This window comes from Cricetulus griseus, chromosome 8 (assembly GCF_003668045.3).
Source record: "Cricetulus griseus strain 17A/GY chromosome 8, alternate assembly CriGri-PICRH-1.0, whole genome shotgun sequence".
Classification (NCBI taxonomy): Eukaryota; Metazoa; Chordata; class Mammalia; order Rodentia; family Cricetidae; genus Cricetulus; species Cricetulus griseus.
In genome coordinates, this window is record NC_048601.1 from 93,413,460 (window position 1) to 93,434,737 (window position 21,278).

The 21,278-nt window shown below is 41.0% G+C and overlaps 1 protein-coding gene and 1 pseudogene across 8 annotated transcripts in view; one reads left to right on the plus strand and one right to left on the minus strand.

Annotated features, from left to right (window-relative positions):
* Positions 1 to 21,278, plus strand: part of Lmbr1 (limb development membrane protein 1) — a 135,048-nt gene that overhangs the window by 15,781 nt on the left and 97,989 nt on the right. For 5 of the 8 annotated variants that reach the window (XR_004770972.1, XR_004770973.1, XM_027428644.2 and 2 more), the window contains exons 2-4: positions 3,747 to 3,819; positions 6,178 to 6,217; positions 12,207 to 12,346. Coding sequence is in view for 4 of the 8 variants with exons in the window: in XM_027428644.2 (XP_027284445.1) it covers positions 3,747 to 3,819; positions 6,178 to 6,217; positions 12,207 to 12,346 (253 nt within the window). In the remaining 4 variants the exon portion in view is untranslated. Of the gene's footprint in view, positions 1 to 3,746; positions 3,820 to 6,177; positions 6,218 to 10,617; positions 10,637 to 12,206; positions 12,347 to 21,278 lie in introns of those variants that run through there. The other 3 variants (XM_027428643.2, XM_035448514.1, XM_035448512.1) reach the window with 3 other exon arrangements.
* LOC100753070 lies at positions 441 to 1,369 on the minus strand (annotated as a pseudogene).

Consider the following 21,278-nt stretch of genomic DNA (forward strand, 5'->3'; position numbering starts at 1 on the left):
GCTGAACATCTGAGAGTTGCCCTTTGTTTTCAGACTTCTCTTTGCCTACTTTTGCACCTCAGCCGTAGGACATTGTGTGTCATCTGTTGATTAGTTTTTATTTTTTTTAACTTGTAACCTAGCCTTTCCCTCTGAACAGTATAGATTTATATACAGACCTTCTCACTCACCTTTTCACCTTCATAGTGTATACCTCAAACTCAGCAGAGCCCGTCCCTCCCCCCCGGACCATTCCTTTTGTAATCTTCCCTGACTCAGGACTTGGCAACTCAGTCTTTCCAGTTTCTCAGGACTAGAACTTTGTGTTTATTTTTATGAGTCCTAGCAGGCCTGTTTTCAGAACACTGACACTCAATCATTTTTCCTTCCTTCTTTCTTTCTTCCTTCCTTCCTTCCTTCCTTCCTTCCTTCCTTCCTTCCTTCCTTCCTTCCTTTCTTTCAAGTGGGGCAAGAATTAAGCTTTTATTGTTACTGACAGATTTCATACTTGTCAGACAGAATCACCATCACACAAAAGCTCATCTAGTAAAGTTTTAGGTGGTCGGTAACTTCATCGATTAGTTCTACTGGTCCTGGCCCAATTCCCAGGACAGTTCAAGAGCCTGGTTCAAACTGAGTACGTCCAGCATCATGAATTAAACTTAGTCCCAACATTTTTGCATGGGTCAGTAATTCACTGAGGGTGTCTTCATCTGGGGCTTTGACCACCACTTTGGGCTGGCCATAGTGCTCCCACCCTTTGAGCGCTTGAGGACTTCTCCCTTGAGGGCTTCTGCTTGTAGGCAGAAACAGTAGCCTGGGAACACTGGACCACTAGTGACCTTCCCTTTTCCCATCTTTAGGTCAGTTCGAACACAAGAATCATTTTGTACTCCCCACTTTCCTCCAGGATGCTTGCTTTGGTCACTGTCTTCTCTGTCTTTACTTGTCTCACTTATTGAATTCTGGGGGAGCATCCCAAGGTGGCCCCGGAGGCCCCAGCTCAGGCACATGCCATAAGCAACTCCAGCAGCCAAGCTGCGTGTTGCAGGATGGGCCAGATATTCCATAACCAAGAACTTGGAGAGCACCTGAAGCGCTTGTGGCTCACACCTTGTGGTCTCCACACCCAAACAAGGAACACACTTTGCGCGCCACCTACTTCTTCCAGGTGTCTAGAAAAACAACAACAACATCAACAACCAAAAAACCCTCAATGATTTCTTAATGCCTCACTCCATAGGTCTGAGTGGTGTTTCTTCTGCATTGTGATGTGCTCAGTTCTTTTCTGGTCTCTGCTTCTGCGTCTGCTTCTGGCAACTGGGGTGAGTTGAATCTGATCATGTCACCCCTCTGTTCACAATCTTACCTGGATTCCTGTCTCCCTCATGGTCAGAACCTACCTGTTACTTTCCATGTGTAAGTACCAGCACCTGGAACGAAGTCCTCTGTGCACTGGACTCCTATTAATCCCTAGGCTCATCCCTTATTCTTCCCTTTCATTTGAACACAACGGAGCCATCCTGCCTCAGGCTCCTGACGTTATTTCTCTGTATCACACACTGCTAGTCTTGTTCCTCTTGACCCATCATTGTTTCTCAGATGACATCCTGGTGAGATGAGTCTCTGTTATTAATGGTACTTTCTATTTTCCTAGGCCCAGACTAACCATCCTCAAACACACTGTAATTTATCTATTTATCTGTTTGTATTGCTATTCTCTCTCTGGAATGTGAGCATCACAAGAGTGCACCTTTGCTCACTAGTGTCCCTAGTGTTAGAATGGGTTCCTGGATGTAGTATGCCTCACAAATCAACTCAGGAAGCCTCTGCCAGTTACCTGACATCCAACTTTAGTCTTCTTATTTACTGTTTTACTGCCAAGTTATTCCTCTTTCCTTGTCCTACTCCTATTGCATCGTAGACCATTATTTTTTTATGTTCTCCACCGTTTGGTTTTCCTTATGACCCATTTTCTGTGCTTCAGAGGACTTCAGTAGTCGATTGTAACTTAACTAGCATCCTCTTGTTAGCTCGTGTTTCTGACAATCTTCAGGCTTCCAGAACAGGTGTGAGGATTGTCTGTCATCACTCTCCCACATGTATTGAGAGTGTTGACACTCGGTTCGTAGTGCTCCTCTCCGTTTTCAGTGATTTCCGAGTGGCATCATTACCCAGGGGCCAGGTCTTTGTTATCATATTCCACCAGCTCATCCTGCCAGGTCCCTGCTCAGGGTGCTCTCTAGATTTCAGCACTCTGAAAGTCTTCATATTTTTTTCCACGTGTTCCATAAGCTTGACTGAGGCTTTATTTTTAGCATTTAATCTTTGATGGATATCCTGTTTCTTGACCTTCCCTGTTTACCCATTTGTTGCCCTAGTTCTGACAAGAGGAGTGCAATGTAAACATAATAACCCAAATCAAAATGAGCAAAAGGCCCGAGTGGACAGTTCTCAAGAGAAGACATACAAATGGACAACAGGAGTATGACAATGTGCTTAGTATCCTTTGCCATAGAGAAATTGAAAGGAAGAATCACCTCATACCTGTTGGAATGGTGGCTTCCAAAGAATAAGAGAGAAGTGCTGTTGAGGACATGGAACAAAGGAAGCCTTGTGTACCACTGGCATCAAGACAGGATGTTGTACCCTCCAGAATGCAGAGTAGATAGCCCATGTGGTCTGCCTTTTCTAGTCTGGATTCACATTCAAAGGAAATGAATTGGTTTATGAGAGACAGTGTGCTCAGGGTTTACCATGTCAGGTTACAGAGGCAACTGATGTGTGTGTCAGTAGAATAAAGAAAGTGTAATCCTGACATGCACAATGTAGCCTTAAGGAAATTGTGACATTTGGGACAACAAGGGGTAATCTGGGGATATTTTTCCAAATGAAGTCTGCATATATAGAAAAACAGGCATTGAATAATCTCATTTGTACATGGGATCTAAAGAATTTGAGCTCATAGAGGTAGAGAGTAGAATAAACAGTTCAGGGACCAGAAAGGGAGTTGCCAGGTTGGGGTGTGGCCAGTGGATGCCAGCGTCCATAAGAGGGCCTGCTGTGTGACATAGTGATGTGGTGAAGAACAGTGAACTGTGTGTACATTAAAATCCCTGAGAGTATATTCTCGGTTCTAATCAGTAAAGATGGTAAGCTGATGAGCTCATCCCTCCACCAGTTGCACAGTGAGAGGGAGGACGCTGCTAGGCATGGGTAGCAGAACTTCAGGCCATATATAGTAATACTGTACAGTTTTTGTTAGACAAAGTAAATGGAATTTATCTTTAAGTCTTAAACCACAGCTGAATAAAGAATTTAAATTTGGATATGTGGTGTATTTATTGAAGTTATTTTTATCCACATTGATGCGTGATGCTGCTACATTGACTCTGCCAGGTTGTTACCAGCACATCCTCTAGACATTACTGAAGCTGTTAGCGTGCTTTGCTTTTCAGGAGGGTAATGTGTGCTCATTGATTTCAGTTTCCAGAATTGTGGATAATGGTTTGATCAAGTTATGAAAAGAGAAACTCTAGTGGGCCTTCTCACCAAAATAGTATTAAACTAGAATACTGCAGATCTTCAGAATTGACCTTAATTAATATTTTTTTAATAAAAATGTCACATTTGTGAAATGTTGTTGAAAAGTTTCACTTTTCAATAGTTTAGATCCTTCAGTTTCTTTAGATACTAAAGATTGTATCTTTTGTTAGTTATAAAAATGACAGACAAAAATGTAAATGGCCTGTTAATTTTCATTTCAGATATGTTTTCTTCTTTTTGCCATTCTCTACGTTGTTTCCTACTTCATCATTACAAGATACAAGAGAAAATCAGGCAAGTAGAAGCAGTTTTGTTAGAGCTTTCATCAGAGCTGGATGTGTGGGTGGTATATGGGCTCCACCTACACACTGTAGTGCAGCCATGCTGAAGTAAACAGTTATCTGGTACTAAGAACACTAAAAATAACCCCTAGGGAACCTGACTATGCTCAGGGTCACCTTACTAGACCAGAGTCCTTGCTTATCACAATTTTCATGTCCAGCTAAGAATAGCATTGGCTACTTAGTACATGGGAAATCCAGAGTTTATGAGGGTGTTTGGTTCCTTGTGGCTGGTTTTAACTGAGCATCCTGTTCACCCCAGCACCCTTCATTTTCTCACTACAAAATTGTCTCATCATTTCTGTCTCTCTCTTGTTTAAGAAAGATGTATTTGTTTATTTACTTATTTTTGTTTTATGTGCTATGGGTGTTTTGCATGTATGTGTATTTGTGCACTGTATGCATGCCCCATGTTTGCAGAGAGCAGAAGAGGGTGTTGGATCCCCAGGAACTGGAGTTACAAATGGTTTTGAACCTCCATATAGTTGCTGAGAATCAAACCTGGGTCTTCGTCAAGACCAGCAAGTGCTCTTAACTGCTGAGCCATCCGTCTCTCCAGCCACTGTTTTCCTTCTCCAGAGCAATGTAGAATTTAGAGTATCCATGATTGTACCAGTATTTATTTATATAGTATCCTTGTATTGTTTCATTTTGTTCTGAGTTAATTAGAGGGTTTTTCATGTCTTTATTTTTTTAATGAACTGATCAATTCACGCATTTTTTTAGAGTTTTACATGTACTAACTGCCTTCTGCTAAGTCTCAGCTTTTTAAAAAAATATTAATATTTTCTACTTGTGGTTCTGGGCTGATGGTCAGTGCTTTATGAGACTTAAAGGTTCCATGTATTAAAGATTCTTTGGTATAATATCAGCTTAAAATTCATCAAACTAGAGAGAAATAAAGGAACCGCTCTTACTGTATGCTTTAGAGCTGTCATCTCTATAACTGTTTAGAAGTGTTCCTTGAATCATGTAATCTGCCAGAAATGTTAAGATCTGCATATTCAAGACAGTGCCTCAGTTATTTTTCAAGGCACTAGGTCACATGGCTTCATAGATGCACACATAGGAGGAAGGAGAAAGTTTGAGTGAAAAGTGTAAATGTGTTGTTTAAGGGGGAAGTTAATGGTGACGCATAGGAAAACTGTAGACTCAGATGATCTTCAGGTTAATCCAGTAGTTTCAGGGAGTGGGAAAGGCCATAGACCTCGCTGGTGGAATAGAATGGATCTGGATAAGGAGGTAATGGATTAGGTGTGGGAGAATCAGGATGAAAATTGTCAGTGATTTTGTGGAGCCTTTGACTGTAAAGTTATTTTGGACAGTTTGTAATTCATGATAGACACTACAAAGAATGACCAAAACTCACCACCGACACTGAGGCAAGTGAGTTACCAGAGGTTCACAGACCCAAGGAGAGCCTTGCAGGACATGAGACAGATAAAGAGCCGGACGGATCGGGAGGGTTTTGCAGTGTTTGTGTACTTTGGTAGTCTCTTTGGCTTATGAGCAAGGATGAAAGAGATGGTGGCTGAGAGGCCTGAGAGAGGAAGAGGAGGGGGAGGAGGTATCCTAATGAAGTCTGCCTGGTACTTAAAGAGGTACAGAAAATGGTATTTTTTCTGTCTGTAACTTGGACAATGCTTTTGAATTGTTGAAGTGATGCTATCCAGGGTAGTTTAGAATGGTTTAAGAAAATATTAGTATTTTATTTACTAATGAAAATTCAAATTAAAGAAAAAGCAGGTAAGTTCTAAGAGTATGACATTTTTATAATAAAAATGTCTGTTGGCTTTTAACAGCCAGAACATTTCATTCACAAGTAGTGTATTCTGACATCATCTACCTGCATTTCACAATCATCCTGTGGTTCTCAGTTTTATTTTGGGACTATGTTTTTGTAAAACTTTAATTTACATGTGTCAGTTAGTTATTCAACTTTTTCAAAAAAAAATCACAACTCAAGCTGGGTGGTGTTGGCGCATGCCTTTAGTCCCAGCACTTGGGAGGTAGAGGCAGGCAGATCTCTGTGAGTTTGAGACCAGCCTGGCCTACCAGAGCTAGTTCCAGGACAGCCTCCAAAGACACAAAGAAACCCTGTCTCAAAAAGCCAAAAAAAAAAAAAATCACAACTCATGTTATAATGAAATTTACATTTGGGTTGTTGTTGAAGTTTACAAAATGCTCTTTGAAAGTCTTTCATTCAGTAATTGAATTTTTAAAACTATACTTTTGGTACGTTTTTAGATAAATTCATGAGACATTTTGTTGGAGATAAAATAATAACACTATAAACTTTTTTTTTTTTCAGATGAACAAGAAGATGAGGATGCTGTAGTCAACAGGATATCGTATGTATTTGTGTTAGTTAGGTTTCCTATTGCTGTGAGGAGACGCTATGACCACAACAACTCTTATAAATGCAAGCATTTAATTGAGGTGGCTGGCTTACAGTTTCAGAGGCTCAGGAGATTGCCATCGGGATGGGGAGCTGGCAGCATTCAGACGAATGTGGTGCTGGAGCTAAGAGTCCTACAACTTGACTCAGAGTCAACAGGAAGTCGACTGGCTGTCACACTGAGTGAAGCTTGAGAAGAGAGACCTCAAAGCCCACCCCAATAGTGACACACTTTTTCTAACAAGGCTATACCTTCTAATAGTGCCACAAAAAAGGAGATAATTGCCTGCAGTAGTAATCCTTATTAATCATATTCTTAAAAAGCACATGTAAGCAAATACACATGGTTACTTTATAACTGAATATCTTTGAGTGTGGCACATGCCTGTAATCCTAATAATGGGTGAGGTGGCTTGATCAGGAGTTCAAGGCTAGCTTCAGATACATAGTAAGTAAGGCCAGCCTAGGTTACATGAGACCACATTCCTTTCCCCTGCTAAGTGCTTATTTAAAGAAATGGCAGATTTTAGCCAGGCAGTGGTGGCACATGCCTTTAATCCTAGCACTTGGGAGGCGGAGGCAGGTGGATCTCTTGAGTTCCAGGCCAGCCTGATCTACAGAGCAAGTTCCAGGAGAGGCTCCAAAGCAACACAGAGAAATCCTGTCTTACCCCCCCCCCCAAAAAAAAAAAAGTTAGATTTTATTGTCTGGAGATTAAAGAAGAAAAGAGCTTAAAGGTTGTTTAAGAAAGAACTGGTTTGGTGTCATGGGCACAGGCTTGTAGTCTCAGCACTCTAGTGATAGAAGTAGGAGGATTGAGAGTTTAGCCTGAACCACACAGCAAGACCCTGAGTACAAGGGAAAACAGTCAAGTTGTCAGCCATTTACTTTGTGTTCTGAGCAGACTCTCTGAGGCAAGCAGCAGGTAGACTTTCTGATCAGAGTGACACATTTGCCTGTCGAGAGCACAGAGGGGCCTGATTGCATTGTAGGTTCCTTATATATGTGGAGGAGATATGATAGAAATGTATTTTAATTTTTAAAGTATCAAACTGAAAGGCAAACACTTAAGTTCTTTCTATTAGATTTTGCCTATTAAAATGTGAAGTCTGGGGCTGAAGAGGTTACTTAGTGGTTAAGAGCACTGGCTGCTCTTGTAGAGAGACCTGGGTTTGGTTCCTGTCACCCACATGGTGGCTCACAGTCATCCCTAACTGCAGTTTCAGGGACCCCAAAGGGTGGCAAGGTCTCCACGAGAGTGTCAGTGTCACCATAGATTAAGAGGGTGTCCATGCCCAAGGGAGCCTGCCAGGGGTGTGTGGGAGCTGAGCCGGGGAAGGAGGGTGTCTTGAGTGTCAAGACCGTTCAGTGCAGAATGGGGAGCTGACCCAGACAGGAAGCTGTGCAGCTGTATAGAATTGGAATCAGTGTGGCAGGACACTGGCTCCATGTGTGGTGGGTGGGGAGGCCTGATTAAAGTCAGTAGGAACAAAAAACTAAGGGAAAAGGAGAAAACAGAAATGGCCACTGAGTTGTTGGTTTGGAGTTGGGGTTGTGTCATTGTGAACACATGGTTTCAATGCCTACCAGTAGAACTGTGCACAAAAATGAGTGAGGCCATGTGTTTGTACATGCAGATTGCACACTGTACGCCTCAGCTTGTCTGTCTCCTGAGGAGACCTCCCAGGCACAGGGATTCATAGGCCAGGGTTACATAGAATTTTCTACTAAGTAGAGCCAGGACTCCTTAAAGGGGGATAATAGAAGGGCTGGATAGGGAAAGGCCCAGGTTAATTTTATATTTTTCTTGTACAGAATATAAGAGTGTAAGAATTATTGGGATATTTTAAAGGAAACAGTCCTTTAAGGATCCTCACACCGAATTGGGGACAGTTTAAATATCAAAATAAATAATTATGGTGATGGATTTGAGCCACTGCATACAGTTGGAGAGTCTTGAGTCCATTCTGATAGAAACCAGTAGATGACTACATTGGAAGTTTGACAAGGAACAGGTTTCTCTTGTAGTTTCAAACTTATCTTTCCACAAAATCCTAACTGAAAGGAAGAATATCTTAGAGTGGACTACCCTCGCAGTCACTGCCTTGATCTGGGACCAAGAAGATAGGGTCACTAGATAGACAGTAACTCCAAGTCACCTGTGGCATGCAGAGAAAAATCACAGGGCAGCAGCTTGTGATAGTCCTGCCTTGTGGACATCAAACCACACCTGTCTAAGGCCGATTTCCTCATTTCCCCATTCAGCCTGCCTTTTGTACATCATGAGACACCAGACTTCCGGTTTAGGCCCCTTGCCTCTCAGTTGTCTTTGCCTCCTCTCCAGCTTCTTGTCAGGAGCCATGTTGGTTTTGTGTTCAGAGTCTGACTTGTCTGACCATTGCCACTTCAGTTCTCCTTACTTGTTTTATTTTCTATAGTCCCTGTCACATTTACTATGTTATGTAGTTACCCATTTAATATTTTATTGCTTGTTGTCTGATGCTCTCATAGCATTAAGCAATACTTCACTTAGAAGCCCTGTGAAGGCAAAAAATGTCTTGTTTAATGTTTTAGCATGTCATGAACAGTGCTGACTCAGAATCAAGGTTGTTAAGTGAGTGAGTATTACCAAGAGATTCCTGGGTCAGTCTTCTGTGGCATGTGCACTAACAGAAGCCGTTTCAGGTGGTTGCCTGTGTGTGATCCTTATGGTAATACACTCTGGGGTTTCCACTGGTTAAGGAGCACTGGTCAGAGTGAGCACTTGGCGGCTGAATTCATGAGTATGCCTTTATTGAGCAGCCAGATAAAGGCTGTGACAGTTACTTTTCTCATCAGAAGCTAATGAGGGAGGAAGGGTTTATTTTTATGTAGTTCACAATCCACAGTGTTGGCAGTGTATGCCAGTGTTTTGTTACCTGCAGATGGACCAGAAAATAGAGCAAGCATATAGGCTGGAACCAGAGGTGGGTGAAACCTAGAGACCTGTGATTTTTGCCAGCCAGGCCCCATTTCATGGAGCTATAGCAGTTTTTAAATGGTGCCACAAATTGTAGAATGTATCTTCAAAATGTAAGCCTGTGGGGACATTTCAGATTCAAAGCAGAACATTTAGGATGACATATTGGTACATTTCATAGAGTGTGTAGAAAGAAAGGAGGGGATGCTGAAGAAGTGGTAAAATGTCAAGAAGGAAGTACTTATCCACTTGAAATAGCCAAGATCCAACACTCCAGGTCCTGGCTCTTGTTTGCTACCTGAAGTGTATGTGGCAGGCTTATTGAAGTAATTTACCTGCACTGATTGCTTTCTGAGCCACTGACAGCATTTAGCATCCAAGTGGGTTCACACACTCTCCTGCTTACAGAGGATAGTTACAAATGGTAGATATTCAAGAAAATATTTTTGTTTCATTACTACCATAATCACAGAAGGTACAATATTCTGGATGTAGTATTTCCTTCCTTCCTTCCTTCCTTCCTTCCTTCCTTCCTTCCTTCCTTCCTTCCTTCCTTCCTTCCTCCCCTCCCTCCCTCCCTCCCTCCCTCCCTCCCTCCCTTCTTCCCTCCCTTCCTTCCTTCTTTTCTTTCTTCCTTCCTTCCTTTCACAACTCAGTTTAGAAGGTGACATTTCTGTAAGGGCATGTTTTATGATTGCACAAGCATTGTCTCTTCTATAGTTTTCTAGTTCAGGGTTTTATTTTAAGGATCCCTTGTCAGCATTAACTCTACAGGAAACTTTTACCAGTGGCTCTTTGTAGGCAGCAAAAGTGGTTTTCTGCTTTCTGGGCAGGTCTATCACAGTAACAAAGTGTGGAGCAGAGGCTCCATAGCTGTTGAAAAGCAGTATAATAGTAATGATGACATAGACACTGGATTTTCTGGGCCATTTTGTGACCTACTGATTTATCTCTTTGTCTCATAAGTGAACTCCTTTTGTCAGGTATTGGATTGGAAGTTATGTTGGCCTGGTGTGTGGTCAAGTGTTATGGAGGTAAGAGGAAAGAGGAGCTGATTTTATGGAGAGGAACAAGAAGGTAGGAAGTAAGGGACACAAGCAAATGACATTTGAAGTTTGTCTTGCTCTTCTGGCAATCTGCCATGTGGAGTGTTGCAGGGATACTCTAGAGAAAGAGAGTAGCCTGTGTGCAGAGGCCTGGAAAGTAAGTACATGATCCATTAAGGGTTAGGAAACAGGTTGGGGAATAAGTGTAAGGTGAACTGTGTCCTGCTGGGGGACCCAGGGAATTGGGAGAGCTGTGTAGGCCCTGGGATGGTGAGTATTTGGATTTGACCTTGGCTTTGACATTGACAGGAATGATGCTAATCAGGGTGATGGTCCTCTCTGTGCTAGAACTGGCCATCCAGTCCAGGTGAGCAACTTTCCTGAGTGTTTTTCCAGGACATGTGCTCTTCATTCTTTGGATCAATTCATGATGCTCTTTTGTCTGAGATGAGCTTTGTTTGGAGTTTTCCATTGATGTACATTAAATTGTTGTTGGCCTTTGATTTACCAAACCCAGGGGTATCCAGGGTACTTGTGGCTATGTAGGCACGTGTTTCTGTTGTTTGCCACAGGATGGCACTGAGTGCAAGGTTACTTGATTAAATTTGGGGTGAAACATTTACTGTGAATTTTGTTTGTTTTTTTCAAGACACGGTTTCTCTGTGTAGTCCTGTCTGTCCTGGAACTCAGAGACCTGTCTGCCTCTGCCTCCCAAGTGCTGGGATTAAAGGCCTGCGCCACCACTGCCTGGCCTAACTACTATGACTTAAAATTCTTACATTGATTTTCACATTCTTTGAATATTAACTTCAGTGTTACGGATACTCAAGTTCTATCTTTAATGCTTATTAAGTTTCCTTGCCATTACTGCTGCCAACCCACCTTCTTTCTTCGTTTCTTCCCCTCCATCTTCCCTCTCCTTCCCCCTCCCCTTTCCTCCTTTTCCCCTTTATCTCCCCCTCCCCTTTATTTTCTGAGACAGAGTCTCACTATGTTGCCCTGGCTGGCCTGGAACTCTCTGTAGACTAGGCTGGCTTGAACTTACAGAAATCCACCTTTCTCTGTCTTGCTATTTGTTCATTTTAAAATCCTTTTCAAAATTAGGTGTTTGCTATAAAAAAATTTAAAGCTTTTCAGAAATGTGTAACTGGGAAATTAAAGTCCCTCATGATTGCATTCTACTCTGTGGATTGTTATAAATGATGGATTTTGGAACAACACATTTCCTGATGATATGTAAGCATTTCTTGGTGCGAATAGAGAGCCTACTTTGTATTTGCTGTTAATGTTTTTCTTCAGTTTGTTTTGTTGAGTTAATTTACTTTAGACCCTTTTTACATATTGAAGCTGTATTATTTCAGAAATATTGAAATAGTGTTTGAAATACTGATTAGTATTATTTACTACTTCTCTGCTATTTACTACTTTAATTTAACCTTGCTTAATGAGATATTGGGGCTGGTGAGGTGACTGTGTGTCAAGGTACTTGTTCTGTAAGCCTGGATACCTGAGTTCAGTATTGGAGTCACTGTAAACGCAGAAGGAGAAAACAGACTCCACATAGTTGTCCCTGACCTTATATGCATGCCATTTCACCCTCCCCACTCCAGTCTCCCTCCCCTCACACACACACACACACTAATAATTTCTTAAAACTGTACAGCACTCTCATATATCTCTATCTATCTATCTATCTATCTATCTATCTATCTATCTATCTATCTATCTATCATCTATTATCTATGTATCTAAGTATGTATGTATGTATCTCTCTATCTTGTTATGGATTCTACCTGGTTGCACTTTCCAGATCCTATGCATGCTGTTTGTTCCTCAGATGCATATCTGTAATGGGATTCTTATGTAATATACTGGCTGTTGCTTTCCTGTTCACTGCCTTGCAGACCCCAAGTGATGATACCTCTTCTCTCTTGCAGGTTGTTTCTGAGCACCTTCACTCTAGCGGTTTCAGCTGGAGCTGTTTTGCTTTTACCCTTCTCAATCATCAGCAATGAAATCCTGCTTGCTTTTCCTCAAAACTACTATATTCAGTGGCTAAATGGCTCCTTGATCCATGGTTAGTATATATTACTTAATACAATCATGATTAATGCTTGAATTATTTTTAAGCTGTTAAATAACTTTATTTGTTCTAGGGAGGCTAGAGTCCTCTCAGAACTTCTGAAACTGCTTCTTGGGGCCAGCAGCCTTAGTGACCTTGAACACGTGGAAGCACACAGTCTTGCTCAGGGGCTTGCACTCTCCCAAGGTGACAATGTTGACGATCTGTACATCCCTGAGACGGGGGGGGGGGGGGGGGAAAGACGACACGCGACACGGACGACAGGTGAACAGACGTGTTCTTGTGGTGCTTTTCAAAGAGATTGCACTTTCCATGTAATAGATATAGTGCCAGCAGATGACAGTCCTCTGCATTCTCATCTTGGTCACAGCATCAGACAGGATCAGATTTCGGTTGAAGATGTTACCAGTGAAGGGGCGTTTTGTGTCTATGTAGGTGCCCTCGATGGCCTCCTTGGGCATCTTGAAGCCTAGACCAATGTTTTTTGTAGTACTGAGGGAGTTTTTCTTTGCCAGTTTCTGACAGCAGAACAGCTTCTTGTTTTGAAAGATCGTGGGCCTCTTTTGGTCTGAATGTCCACCATCTTCCTGGCAGCCTGAGAAAAAGAGTAATGCTTAAGTTTTTCACTACGCTGTTAAGTTACAGGGTTTTCTTAGTTTCCTCCATAATTTGTAACTTCTCCCAGTAAATTACTGTCTTGTTAGGGTTTCTATTGCTGTTATAAATACCATGACCAAGAGCAAATTGGGGAGGAAAGGATTTACTTCAGATTACATTTTCACATCAGAGTTCATCACTGAGGAAGTCAGGACAGGAGCCTGGAGGCCAGGAGCTAATGTGGAGGCCATGGATGAATTCTGCTTACTGTCTTGCTTCTTAGGTGTACTCAGCCTGCTTTCTTACACACTCCACGACCACCTTCCTAGGGGTGTCACTATGCCCATTGGACTGAGTCCATCCACATCAGTTACTAGTCAAGAAAATTCCCCACAGACCTGCCTACAGGCAAATCTTATGGAGGAATTTTCTTAATTAATATTCCCTCTTCCAAAAAAAAAATATTCCCTCTTCCTACATATGTCAGGTTTATGTCATGTTGACAAAAAAATTAACTGGTACAACTGTTGAAGACTTCTGTGAAGTCAGAAACTAACTTTTACTTAACGTTGCTAGTTTTAGTTGGATATTTTCCTTTACTTCACTAAGAAACAGTTCTTACACTCACTATAAAAAATTTTGCACTTGTGTGTGTGTGTATGTGTGTGTCTGTTTGGAAATAGTGTCTTACACTATAGCCTCAGCTGGCCTGGAATTTGCTTGTAGGCCTTGAACTTATGATAGTTCTCCTGTTTCAGCCTTTCAAGTGTTGGGATTACAGATGTGAGCTACTAGCCTAGGCATTGACTTGATTTTGATTCATTTAAATATTGTAGGAAAAGACTTTTTGGTTCATCTGGATATGTCAGAGGACTTCAATTTCCATTGAAGACCTGATAGAGCAGAGGCTACAGTTATTATTTTGTTTTCTTAGCCATTTTAAAACATGATAGAATAAAAACCCTGTCAAGTTAAAATTTGAATGTGATTTTAAAAGTAATGATGGTATCTGCATATGCTGGCACACCCCTTTAATCCCAGCGCTGGGAGGCAGAGGCAGGCAGCACCGCGAGTTCCAGGTCATCTAGGGCTAGATAGTGAGACCATGTTTCTCTCTCTCTCTCTCTCTCTCTCTCTCTCTCTCTCTCTCTCTCTCTCACACACACACACACACACACACACACACACACACACACTCACTCACACATGCATGCACATACGCATGACAATACGGATTACAAAATCTCCTTCCTTGAAGTGAGGTAGATCTACAGTGCACCTTTGGGCAGGCCACTGCATTGTCTGTCCTCAGGCCACTACTCTCTTAAGTAGAATAGTAAATGCACTTTGCCCACTTGCTTTTAGGAATATATCTAATAGGAAATACCTGCCTTTAATAGGCACTTAGTATGTGATGACTGTTGTATGAATTTATATCTATGCACTAAACTATAATCTGCTAGGATAGTTCTTTATGTTGTCTGTTAGACTGGATTATGGCTCTTGGATGCTTGGACAGCTTTCTTACTCTTCCTGTCCATACCATTCCTGTTTTCTTAGTGTTGATTTTTGTGGCTAGTCTTGTTAATTATGGTATTATTACTGTCAAGCTATTTTATTATGTTTATTTAATTTGATAGTTATATGGAAGGTTAGATACATTGTTTATGAATGCCAAAGCAGGTAAAATTGGGACACCTCAATCGGAGATATTTTTGTGTGGACACAAATCATTTCCCTTATCCCAGTGAAGATGTTTTATAACAGTGAAGACAGTTTATGAAACCGTATCTTGAAGAATAGTCAGTGACAAGTATCTACCCTCCCCCCACCCCAGACTGGGTTTCTGTGTGTCATCTTGACACTTCTGGAACTCTTCATGTGAATGGACATTCTCTCCAGCCTGCCAGTTCCCAAATAACCACTTAGAAGCTTAATATTACTTATAAATATTCGACTGATAGCTCAGGCTAGTTACCAGCTAGCTCTTACACTTAAATTAACCCTTAATTCTTATCTATGCAAGCAAATCATGTGGCTTGCTTGGCACCTTTTCTCAGTATGGCATTCTCATCTTGCTTCTCTACATTTTGCTGGCAGCTCTCTGACTCCAACCTTCCTCTCCCAGAATTCTCCTAGTCTGACTTTCGAGCTCAGTCTCTTCCTGCCTTGCTACCAGCCAGTCAGCTTTTTATTAGCCAATGAGAGTAATACATATTCATAGTGTATGAAAAGATTGTTCCAAAGCACTCTGTATAGACCAGATGATCTCAAACTCAGAAATCCACCTACCTCTGCCTCCTGAGTGCTAGGATTAAAGGTTTGCAGCAGCAGCAGCAGCACCACCCTCTGCTGTATTTACTGTTTTTTAAGCTAAAGGATTTAAAGATTTTTTTTTTTTCTAATTTAGGAGCCTTCTTTTGAGTTAATGGTAAAATGTCTTCCTTTAACAAAAATTGGCTGACTTGCCATTTGACTTAGAAAAGGTTGTGTCCAAGGTTCCTTGTTTGTATTATATAATTTCCCTAGTTGGTATGTGAGAGGTGGAGTCGCTTCTCCTTGTAGCACTGTCTGTTCTGATGCTGGCTGCTGGGAAGGTCCCACTGCTCTGGCTGTGAAATAGAGCTTCCTTTTCAGTTGCTGTCGTGATGTTTGTGCTGAAGCCTCTAGAGAGCGACAGTAAGTCTTAAGTGGTCATCTAGTTGCTCTGAGCCAGCAAGCTGTCATCTAGAAGTACAGTTCTGTGTGACACAGGAGTAAGCTTTATATCTTCTCTTTTTGTGAAAGTACAGGAGGCACTTTCTATGGATGCTGTTGCTGAGGAGATGACTGAGTGTGGGGAGCGGCAGCTGTGACTTCTTTTACTGAGCACAGCAATAGCATGTGCTCACTCTAGAATGCATGAGAATACCAAAACATACAAGGCAGGAAATGACATCGGCTCCTTTTGTAGTACATATACGCACCATGTGTTTATAGCACGTGTAACGTAGATCTTTTCAAGCCCTGAATCTTTGCTGATTATTTTTTCTGCTCTTCATGTTCTTTGAAAACAGTTTTAGTGTCTATATCAGAGCTTTGTGTATATTCACCCAGCAGCCTTCAGAGTTACCCTGTAGCTTGCTGGAGTGAGACCACTTATTCTCTAGTGACTTCGAACAGATACGAGATGAAGTCCAACTACCCCAACTACCCCAACGACCCCAACTACCAAACAGCTTTCTCTCCTCAGGGCCCTTATTGAACTGTCTCCTGTTGGGTATTCAGGGGATTTTCTCAGTGACTTTTGGGTTTCTTATAATTTACGTAGATAATTAGGATCAAAATTATTAGGCTAATAAATATCATTGCCAAACTATTTTCTAGAAATGCTTCCTAATATCCTTCTGACAGACAGTGTAGGTGCCTTCATTTCTAACATAAACCCACCAACATCAAATACTCATCTTTGTTGCCAAGGATACGACTAAGAAGTAGGTCTCATGTTTGTCATTAGAAAAACTAGTGATCTTTCAATTTAGTTTGTCTACAGACATCTAATACATACATAATTTGTGGTGTTCTTTCCCTTTTCTGTTTTTTTATATTGAAGTATGTGATTTCTTTATGTGTAAAAATAAGCCTCTATAAATGTTTTTATTGTTACTATTTTGATTTTGTATGCTCTTTAGGGATCTGGAGTTTTTAAACTTTTCTGTTGCCTGATCTTTTTCTTCCTTTGGTTTCTTTAATTTTCTCTGTAAAAGACCCCCTCTCACCATGGATGTTAGCAAACACTTTCTTCTTGTCAGCAGTTTTGTTTGTACTTGACTGTTTACTCCATCTGGAGTTTGCAGAATACTGTTTTGTCCCTCACTCTGCGAAGCTCACTGTCCTAGTGCCACCATTTTACTGGCCCCCTCTCTAGTGTCTTTAATGCTACCTTCTTATTTTGGAAGTTATCCCATGAGGGGTCTATTTCTTGGCTTTCGAGTCTGCTAGACCTGGCTTTAAATTTCAGCTCTGTGTTTTAGTATTAGTAACCATGAGCAAATGGTTTAAGCTTTTCAAGTCTTAGCGTTTTATCTGAAGAGTGAGCAGAACAAGACTAGTTGACTGCATTTTTATGTATGGAGAGTGGAGTGTACACAGAGTATAAAGTGCCCACTGCTCCGGAGGAAGAGGAAGCAAACAGCATTTTTTTCATGGGCCCACACACAGATGAACAGTGTCTGGAGAAGAGAAGCCACTGTTACGCACAACTACTCCCTGTCCTTCTGGGTGATCATGTTGTCTTTATCTTCCTGATTGTTAATAGCTCCTCTGTCCAGGAGTATTTGTGTGGGATACAGGCATCTTTTTAATTTTTGTTCAGAGGGTACTGTAGATCAGGAGCCGCCCACATACCTATAGAGATTGCAAGTGCCACAGACTCAACGAGGCCCAGGACCCTTCATCTCTCAGCTGAGAAAAATTTACACAGACAGGAGGAAGCATTGAGTATTTGGGCCAATACTAAATGAAATAACTTGTTCTGTTAGGCCTGCTTATGCTGGACCACACATACATCATTTCCATTTGATGACACAGTACTTTTTGGATTAGGAGTATCATAAGATTCTTTTAAGATAGGCAGCTCAGGCCTATCATAGCCCCAATATCAAACACTTAGTCTTTGTGAAAGTCCAATATCAGGCCAAGAGCTGTTTCTCAAATGGCGAGTAGTTATCCAAAGAGGGTAACCTCCACTGTGATTCTTTGATTCAGCATGCCATACAGTTTAAGCTGGAACAGAGGAGGCCGAGGTGACAAAGGGACATCGTTGATGTAACTAAAGCAGAAGTAAGAGGATAAATGATAGATGGAAAGGTCCATTTGTGGTGTTTCCTTTTTGTGTCTTGCCCACTGTTAATAAGTTAGTGGAAAGATATGGAACTTTAGTTCTACATGTGGATAAGCAGTGGCGCAGTGCAGGGCATGTTCTGGAACTAGACAGAGGCAGTGGTTGTGCAACATTCGGAGTATGCCACACGTCATGCGCCACATGCCACAGAAGATCTTACTTCAGAACGGCTACTTTCCTGCAGTGTGAGTTTAAAACTAGAAGCCAATAATGGAAACATTTTGAAAGAGAGGAGAGTGACAGAATTAACTTCTAGTCTTAAAGTCTGGAAATAATTCTCCAGTGTTGGAGGTGTTTTTTTCCAGTGGTACCTGGTGTTTGCTTCACTTTTATTTGTTACCCAGCTTGGGCTAGCTTGTTAAAATGAGCTTCAGTGATCTGGCTGGTTTTTGTGAATACAGCGCGCTATTTTGATTTATCAGGAACAGTGAGCTGGAGACATCATGAAGGAACAGTGCAAAACCATCTTTTCTCCCAAAAATCTGTTTTTAAGATCCAGAGAAGGTCAAACAAGCTTTTAGGTAATCAGCAATCAAACTTAAAAGGAAGATATATTTGCTTATGAATAGTTATTAAAAGATAAACCTTAAATTTTATTGTACCATCATTGAATGCTGCTATAATTTAGTGAATTGACACTGATAGTTCAGTTTCTTGTCACAGCTTGCATTAGCATAGGGGCTAGACATTGACATAGTGTTTATAATACTGAAAACTAGCCTTGGTGTTTAAGAGTAGGAAAATGACTTAAATTTCCATGGACCCAAACTGAATTGGTCTGTTGTACATTATAGATGAGGATGCCAATGAATACATCTTGTTAGATAAAGAGGTTGAAATAAAGGATACTTACAGTCAGATGTACCCCTACCTCGCCTTGTTTATTTTGTAGTACAAAGGCTCAGATCCAGGACCCTTTCTCACTGTTCCTTTTAAGTCTATCAGATCACCAGAAGCTCTAACCCTGGGGTTCTCTCCACACAGTTGAATAGTGTTTTGAAAGATTTTGTGGTACCAGCAGGTGGCGGTAGAAGATAAAAAACCCTATGGTGATCTGGCAATTTGGTCTTGTGTTTGAAACTGAGTATTCTGGGGCTGTTGTTGCCTCCAACTGAAATGTCTTCTAGGGCTGAGCGTTGGCTGGTTACCTTCAATAGCTTTCTGTGGATGCTAACTTTGACAAACCACCTTTCTTAAGTTTTGCATTCCACATATTGAAGCATATAATTTAAGTGTTTTGAAGCAGAGAGATTTGACAATTTTTATTTTATAAATTAGTATGAACATATGCAATAAAATAATATGTGCAGTGTTGGTAACAATAATTTTCAGTTGTATCAAAATTGTAGAATGCTTTTAAGGGAAAAACTGTAAATTTATTGAGCTTTGAAAAGTTGGTAAGCCACTTCACAATGCATATTGAATACACACACATATATATATTTTTCCAGAAAGTACTAGCCTTGAGCTCAGGGTCCTCCTTGCCTCCACCTTCCAAGTGCTGTGGTTACAGGTGAGCTACCACACCTGGCTTTAGATACACTTCTTATGTTTGTATATTAGACAACTGTCTAATGGTGAGTTTAGACTTTCTTGTATGTATGATATTCTGTAATTAGATCACCATAATTAAGTTCACATTCATTTCTTCTGCCTAATAATGTTAATTAAAAATGCATGGCAAAGACATCTAATTTCATCAATTGCTATATATATATATATATATATATATATATATATATATATATATGTGATAATCCCCTGTAATTTTTTTTCACTTGTCCAGACGACACTCTTTTCTTTTTTTGAGATAGTGTCTCACAACATAGGCCTGCCTGGCTGGCCTGGAACTGGCTGCAAAGCTCATTCTGACCTCAAACTTCTGATGAACATCCTGTTTCTACCTCCCTGACCCTGGGATTACAAGCATGTACCACCACTCCCAACTCTTTTACATTGTTTTTGGAGATTAAGTTTAGGTTCTCATACTCATGCAGCAAACACTTTGTTGACAAAGCTAGCTCTCTAGACCTGTCTTAGTTTTAAGTAAGTGACTTGGTTAGAATAATTATAATTATTATTTTTGATCTTTGAGTTTTTGCCCAAGGTGAATTTTACTTTTTGACTTTTGGAATGTATAGAATTTGGATTTCTTGTTCTGGAAATATGTATGTGTATAGACCAATAATAGGAATAAAAAGTTCTTTTTGTGCTACAAATGACAAATTTTTCTGTTTTTGAAAATATAGTAGATATTAGCATCCACATATTTGGTAGTTTTTCTGAGGCTGACGTTTGAATGGTGTGGACAGTGTCGCTAGCAGCAGAGAGCCTGGACTGGGGCTCCAGATCAGCTTAGCTTTGTTGTTTTCTGCCCTTTTAATGCATTGCCTGGGGAAACTTTTGTGATACAGGGATATGGAGGTTTGGGTGTGTCACAGAGGTGTTTAAATCCACCTTGTGAATTTTAGAGAACTTCTGTGCCTCTTATAGAAGATTTATGCAGAAGGTAGATGGGAAAAAAAGTCCACCAGTCTGCTGTATTTGTGTTGTTAATAACTTGTATATCTCTTGGCAATTGTTTTTATGCTTCATTTAAAATGCTTATTTGTATGTGTTTGTGTGTATGTGTGGATATATACGTGTGTTATGTGCGTGGTGTGTCGTGCATGCACCTGATCACACACCTGTGAGAGCCAGAGCAGGACACCAGCTGTCTTCCTTTATGCTCTTCCACCTTATTTCTCCCTGAACTTAGTGCAACTGTTTCAGTGGAGCTGGCTGGGCAGGAAGCTCTTGGGATACCCTGTCTCTGTGTTCCAGTGTTGGGTTATAGGCAGGCAAAGCCATGCTTGGCTTCTTGTGTGGGTGCTGGATCCAAACTCAAGTCCTCATGTTGCAGTGTGAGTGTACTCACACACTGACTCAATCAGGTCCTCATGTTGCAGTGTGAGTGCACTCACACACTGACTCAATCAGGTCCTCATGTTGCAGTGTGAGTGCACTCACACACTCAATCAGGTCCTCATGTTGCAGTGTGAGTGCACTTACACACTGACTCAGGTCCTCATGTTGCAGTGTGAGTGCACTCACACACTGACTCAATCAGGTCCTCATGTTGCAGTGTGAGTGTATTCACACACTCAATCAGGTCCCTACTCCCTCTTAGTTTTTCGTCACCATCATTTTTATGTATCTTTAATGTTATATAACATATAGTATTTTTATAGTGTAAGCCTTTTTGAGTGAAATTAATGAGAATGGCAAGGAAAGAGTTGAACTAGCCTTAGCTGTAATTCATACCATTTTCTTGTCTTTACTTTGTCTGAGTGCTGGTACATTAGAATTTTTCATTTTTTAAACCTTTGTTTAAAAAATTTGGGTGATGTATTTCTTCTATCCTTGCTGAGAGCCAGAGTTGTAATCCATTTTACAGGAGAAAGACCA